The sequence below is a fragment of the Elaeis guineensis genome, chromosome 3, assembly GCF_000442705.2.
Source record: "Elaeis guineensis isolate ETL-2024a chromosome 3, EG11, whole genome shotgun sequence".
NCBI classification, from domain to species: Eukaryota; Viridiplantae; Streptophyta; class Magnoliopsida; order Arecales; family Arecaceae; genus Elaeis; species Elaeis guineensis.
The window spans coordinates 106,600,343-106,607,269 of record NC_025995.2 but is presented as its reverse complement, the minus strand read 5'-3'; the positions used below and the strand labels follow the sequence as shown (position 1 = coordinate 106,607,269).

At 39.0% G+C, this 6,927-nt stretch overlaps 1 protein-coding gene across 2 annotated transcripts; it reads left to right on the top strand.

The window, feature by feature from the left end:
- On the top strand, positions 1-6,926 carry LOC105041147 (beta-1,2-xylosyltransferase XYXT1). Of its 2 annotated transcripts, XM_010917987.3 has the most exons (10): positions 1-337; positions 446-520; positions 4,175-4,243; positions 4,333-4,398; positions 4,494-4,556; positions 4,649-4,705; positions 4,883-4,939; positions 5,019-5,090; positions 5,177-5,239; positions 5,705-6,926. In XM_010917987.3, the coding sequence occupies exons 1-10, from the start codon at positions 208-210 to the stop codon at positions 6,877-6,879; spliced, it is 1,827 nt and encodes a 608-aa protein (XP_010916289.1). In that variant the 5' UTR covers positions 1-207; the 3' UTR covers positions 6,880-6,926. The 2 variants fall into 2 exon arrangements, with proteins under 2 accessions (XP_010916289.1, XP_010916290.1); XM_010917988.3 differs by lacking the exon at positions 5,177-5,239 and having other exon boundaries at positions 2-337.
- The last annotated feature ends 1 nt before the right edge of the window (position 6,927 follows it).

Sequence of the window (6,927 nt, the reverse complement as noted above, 5' to 3'; positions counted from 1 at the left end):
ATATTGCCAGCATTTTTAAAAGAACCACACCAGCGCATACCCGCGAGTCAAGTCCGATGGCGGTCTAAGTACAGCCGAACAGCCGTTATCCTTCAGAAAACGCAGAGCTGAACGGAGGCCTAGTCCAATTCCTATTGCTCATATATATAGACCCACAAGGCATCTCAAAGCTTTCAACACTCGTGAGAGAGGAAGCTAAGTTCTGAAATGAAACCATACGAGAGCTTTGGCCGCATCAAACCGAGGAAGCTCGGTTGCACCGTCCTCCTGGCATGCCTTCTCGTCCCCCTCATCCTCATCGCTGTCCTCAAGTCCAACTCCAAATCCTTTGCCATCTGTAAGTCTACAATTGTCATGCTATCGATCAAAACCTTCTTCTCATGGATTTCAGTTGATTAGATTTTGTTTGGGTAGAGTTTTGATGGAGCTTTGATATGTTTTGCAGTAAGTTTTCAGCTCTCAATCCATACATACCTGCCTTTGTCGACTGTGGAGGAATCAAACAGTTCCGAGCAACAAGGTTAGCAATTTATCTTATATTTTTGATGTCTCTGAAACTCGAAATATTTGCCTGAGCTGCCTCAAACTGGTTGCGTTTAATTCTGAGGCTGCCAAAATAATTTGAAGTCGATACTAGCCATTTAATTCTGCACCAACTAAGAAAGATAGGGACAAAAATAGACTGGTAGCAAAAATATCAACAATAATAAATACCATGAGTGTTATTGCCATAAGAAGTGGAATTCATGTGATCGATGTCTTTCCAGACAAGGGCCTTGGCTTGAATGGTATGAATCAAGCAGGCCAAATGAAAGGGATATAGGTCATGGAAGCGTGCTAGCTCCGCCAAGTAGTGGACCATCTCGTTAGCTTTATTCTCAGCTGACAACTTCTTTGAAAAGGATTTGCCAAAAAAACGTAAGTTTGAAAGTGAGTTCATTATATATATATAGTCTAGACATTGTTGATAAATATAGAAGGAAAAAATTTGTCTGGTATACTTGTAGCTCGAGATGCCATTGCATGAACATGAAGGCTATGAGTTATGGGTGATTTTGGAGCGGATATCGTCAAGATGGTCCCTGCGAGATGTTGATGGTGCGTCAGCTAGCTTGTACACTGTTCACATGTAAAGGTGATAGGAACGGTCCATTGATGGTGCAAAAAGATATTGGGATATATATATTTGTAGACCTCAGATTCTGGTTGGTTATCCAAAATGGCAAAAGCCATAAAAGAAATTTGAATTCATAAAAAAATAATAATAATAAAAAATCCTATAATTCTATATATAAAGTCGGGATATGATTGCACTAGAATTCTTAATGTGGATACTGTTTGGTACTATTATATGTTCTTAATGTGATCGTCACATTCCTTGACAAATGCTGCTCACTAAATTAAATCCTCGATTGATTGGGTCCACATGGTTTATATGGTTGATAAGAGTTGCATTTAGTAATCTCTTATATCATTAGGATTATCTGTAGATTTGGAAATTTACTTGCAAAATCTTTCATGTGAAATTACGAACTAGAATAAGTTTTTTTTTTTTATGTGAAAATTATAAACTATAATAAGTGAACCTTTATAATAAAGAGTTTACCTAAAGATGGGGTAAAAGGTCAATTAGTTAGACGAAAAAGATGGCTTAGATGGTGGTTGAATGGGAGATTGGGGTGAAAATTTTATAGAAATGCTTTCGTACGAAGAATATTTCAGATGATATCCACAAAATCTAAAAAGATTTACTGTAAAACCTCTCTCTCTCTCTCTGTATATATAATTATATGGTATTCCATGGGACTCCTAAAGCTAGACCCCTACAGAATGGTTAAATTGAAATGCTTTACATAAAAACAGTGATGCAGAAGGAGAAGCTCCCATAGTAGGACGGGAAAATTAGTATACCTTTTTGACCCCTTTTTTTTTTTTAACGTTAAAATCTTTTTGACCTTATTACCAATGCGACAGGGTAATGGGAAATGGGCTCATCAATAGGTCTTGACCAGCAACTAACTGAGCCAACTTTATGCAACCTTGTTCACTAACACCCTGTCCTGAGCTAAGGGATGACCTTTTGTGTAGTATGTCAACTTTGTATTAATGTGAGCATATATATTGTGGTAAGCACAACAACTAAGCCATGTGCATGCTTCCTTCATCAGGCATGCAAGCATTTCCATGTGCCATCCATTTGAGTTACATGGACCATACACTTTGAGCCTTACTTCCACAAAACGTTGTTCATTTGAACTGGCTACATATTTTGACCAGATGTGGCACGCTGCGTTTGAAGAGCTATGACAAAGCTCCCCATCCTACCTTTAATGATTTAGAAGAAATCCATGACATATAGAACTGCAGCACTTGTGACTTCAACAAATTTTGCATCTAGCGTTTAATACAGAGAGAGAGAGAGAGAGAGCGCCAAGGTAGGTGGCATGTCTAACTCCATAATGAGACAGAGAAATCCTCTTTAAGTATTTTGCCAACCAAAAGTGACAATGGTGGTGGCTTGGACATTAGATATAAGAATCCTCCAAGTACTTTGAATCACCGGGGTACATCCAACAGTTTGAAGTTGCAAGATATCAAAGGACACCTATCCTTTGGCAAGGCAATGAGCAAGAATTGTTCTTTCGGGAGACGTGTCGACGAATGAGTGGATTTGCAAAGGTTGATTCTTATTAGAACTATTTAGGGTGGCAAAGAAAACGATAACAAGAAATGAATGAATCCCTCTGGCAAGCGTGAATCAATTCTAATCTATTAGGTTCCAACCTTCGGGTCCAGGTCCAGATTTGTCAGTTGTCACAAGTCCCATCAATGAGTTCGGGTTGTATCTGCGAAAGAATTATTGATCTTTTTCTCAACAACAACTGCAGGATCTCATCTTCATCTTACATACATTTCAAAGCACTCCAATTTTTTTTCCATCTATCTGCGTAGATCTCAAAGCAGATATTATACAGTCCAATGGTTGATGTTGTGAAAAAAAAGAAACCATTCTTTTGCACTAAAGATACAATCAGAACCCCGGGTCAATTAGCATGCCCTGCATGGTAGTTCAATTTGCAAGTCCTGAAAGCAAATTTGTGACAAAAAGAAGCAACCAAAGAGTGTCCCTACACGCAACAATGTGATACGAAGGCTACAAAGAAGAACGCTGCAAGACGAAAAGCATGTGGCCCACAAAACAAACCACCGAGTATTTAATAGAAGCAAGATATTATGCGAAGTGGTTGTCACATGAGCACTTGATCATCTCCTTGGACAAACGAACGGTGCTAACAGTCCAGTTACATCCCTATCTGAGCTACATCAACAAAGACTTAATCTTCCGTTTGATTAGAACTGAATAAAATTTTTAAGGAAACGCAGAACTTGACCATAGTAGGAAAAAGAGAAAAATATTGCTGGCCATTTAAGATAGACAACCTGAGCTTTCACATGACAATTTAGTTGGCACTCGTCCGGTCAACCCGGTGCAACATTTGGAAGTGAAGCATGCCATGCATGCAAGGAAACTTAAATAAAATCCCGAGAATAACAACGTGACAGCAAAGCAAAGATATCTATCCATATATAACGATGTGATTGGGAGGCTAGAAAGAAGTGACCCCAAGATGGAAGGAGTTGGCAGCCTTGGAAGGATTGAGACCAAGAAGCTTGGGTTTGTGGCACTAGTGGGGTGCTTGTTGGGTCCTATCGTTCTTCTGTCACTGCTCAAACGGACGCTTCCTCCTACTTCTCTTGTTCGTAAGTTACCCTAATGCTCCGAATAGAGAGAGTTCTGGTAGTTCAATATGTACGAAGGCCTATGAGGTGCCACCAATTTACATTCGGTTTTGGATTACGTTATCTTGCTTTCATATCAAATTTTGTTGCAATGGTAAGCTTTTATCGAATTTTACTGACGTAGACTTTGATTACATTTACTTTTTGGATTATGCTGGTAAGAAAAAAAGACTATAAGTTCCTAGTATTTCAGGGTAGTTCATTGCAAAACGGAAAATATATTTGGTAGGGAGACTGTGTATTTTCAAACGTATGCATATAATTAACTAATCAACGTGAGTCTAACCCAAGCCTAAGATGTGATTCTGTGAGAAAATAAATCGAAACCTTACGATTTTGGCTATGAATTTCATCAATGGTACTTCTATTGCAGGTTTGGAAACTACAAGCTTACCTTTTGCATCGGTGATGGATTTGCAAAGGGAAAACGAGTCAATCAAAGGTGAGAACTAAATCTCGGTCAAGGAGAGCTTCCCCACTTTTTTTTTTTTTTTTTTTTTTTTTTTTTGAGCTTGCCAAATTATTTTGCAGGTAAAGAAACAGTAAGTTTGCCTCTTCCTTTCAAAGAAGAGCAGTTAAAGAATAACGCAAATGCAGGTAGGCATTGGTTCTTAGCTCCTGTGACAGTATGATATGCCATGTCTCCATTGTCAAAGACTAACTCTGTCTTACCTGTGATGAACTACATGCAGGTGAGATAGCAACCGTACTTAATGCATTCAAAGAAGAGCAAGGGAGAAATGAGTCGATCCCAGGTAGGTGCAAACTCTTTACAACATAGTATGTCATCTGAAAGCATAATTAGGAATCGGGATAAAGAGAATGAACTTGCTGTGTCATCTTGCAGATGAAGAAACAACGGCATTATCCCTTCCAGCCAAACGAGGGGATAACACAGAAGCAGGTTGGTGTGAGCTCGTACTTACAACAACACATAATAACTACCAACAATTTGAAGGAACCACTTTCAAATATCTCTACGTTTTCAGTCTTGTAGAAAATGGTTCTTATGTCATAAAAGGGATATCTAAGGGACCTGATAATAAGTGAAACTGAACTGGTCATATTCCATCTATTGCAGCTTTTGAAATCGCAAAATTACCATTGAAAGAAAAGCAAGGAGAGAGAGAATTAGCAGGTGGGCTCAAATTATTAACTTCAGCTATGCTCATAAATATGCAAAGTTTGACAAACATTTAATGATGCATCTAGTGCAGGAGTTGATATAGCCAAATTACCTCAACACATTCAGTTAAAAGAGAAGCTAGGGGAGAACAGCTTCATGACAGGTGAGTACCACCCCTCCTCCCCTCCTCTTCTCCCGCCCATGTGTATGCGATCATGGCAAAAATTGAAAACTCTGCGATTCTTGCAGATAATGTGATGGAATCACCTCATATATCAAGTAAGAAACAAGAGCAAAACCTCACAATTTCAGGTAGCTGTAAATCATTTAGCAGAGCTCTTGTATTTCAAACAGGAAGACAAGTCAAGGGCAAAATTAATGATTGCAAGCAGTTGACTGCAACATCGAGTTTTCTAGGATAGGGAGGGGAAAAGAAAGGCACAATGACAAATCAAAAGATATTTATAATATAGCTGCAAAATTAATAACTTAACCTGATTAAAAAAAAAATGTTCAGAAATTTCATTGAAAGTGAAAATAATGAGGACAATAAAAGGCATAGAATTAAAAAATTGCAATTATATAGTTATCCTAACATAATATATAATTTGTGCTAATGCTAAAGAAATCAATAGTAAATGTATTCAATATTCGACATTTTATTCTGTTGTATGTAAAATACGCTAGTTTATTCAGTATTAATGGCTACAAAGATTTGGTTTGCACAGATATCATATTTTCATCACTTATCAAACCACTTTGTCTATTCAAATGCAGGGAATCTGATTCAACAGAGCAAATTGATTTGTGATTACTCAGGCCAAAGATCAGATACTTGCATCATGGATGGTGATGTCAAGGTTCTTGGCAAGTCCTCCACCATCATTTTAGTTTCTTCCTCTGGACCTAACACCCCACCAGAAAGCACATGGAAGATCAGACCATATGCTCGAAAGTGGGAGGCACCTGTCATGGCAGGGATCACAGAAATCACCCTGAAATCATCAGCAGATACCAAAAAAACCCCTCATTGTGCAGTGAATCACAGTATTCCTGCTGTTGTCTTCTCCACTGGAGGGTTTCTCGGTAATTTATTCCATGACTTCAATGATGTGCTGATCCCCCTGTTTGTTACCTCCCGCCAGTACAATGGAGAGGTTCAGTTCCTTGTGACCAACTTCAATTCTCAGTGGATCAACAAGTACCAGCCTATACTCAGACATCTCTCCAATTACCAAGTCATCAACATGGACACTGATGAAAGGGTGCACTGCTTCCCCTATGCTCATGTGGGTCTCAAGAGCCACAAAGTTTTGGGCATTGATCCCTCCAAAACTCCAAATGGATACTCAATGGCTGACTTCAGAGAGTTCCTAAGGGCATGCTTCTCTTTGAAGAGACAAGTAACCAAAAGAATTAATAAACAATCAAGAAAGAAACCAAGGCTACTGATCCTATTACGAAAGGGATCAAGGTCATTCACCAATGAAAGAGAAGTGATTGCGATGGCTCGAAGAGTGGGTTACAAAGCGATCACCGCCGGGCCTAAGGAAACGAAGGACCTACACCGATTCGCTCAAATTGTGAACTCCTGTGATGTGATGATGGGAGTTCATGGGGCTGGGCTGACAAACATGGTCTTCCTCCCAAGAAATGCAACACTAATCCAAATAATTCCATGGGGTCAGTTGACATGGGCTTGTAGACACGACTACGGTGAACCTGTGCCAGATATGGGAATAAGGTACCTGGAGTATGAGATAGGAGAAGGAGAGAGTTCCTTAATAGCACAGTACCCAAAAGACCACGCAGTCTTTAAGGACCCTCTTTCAATTCACAAACAGGGTTTCAATGCGATCTGGTCTGTATTTCTGAACAAGCAAAAAGTAAAGCTTGATGTTAACAGGTTTAGAGGTGTGTTGTTAGAAGTTTTTCAGTCCCTTAAACTGTAAGAATTTAGAGATTGTTAGAGAAATTATTTCTCTTCACTTCTTGACAAG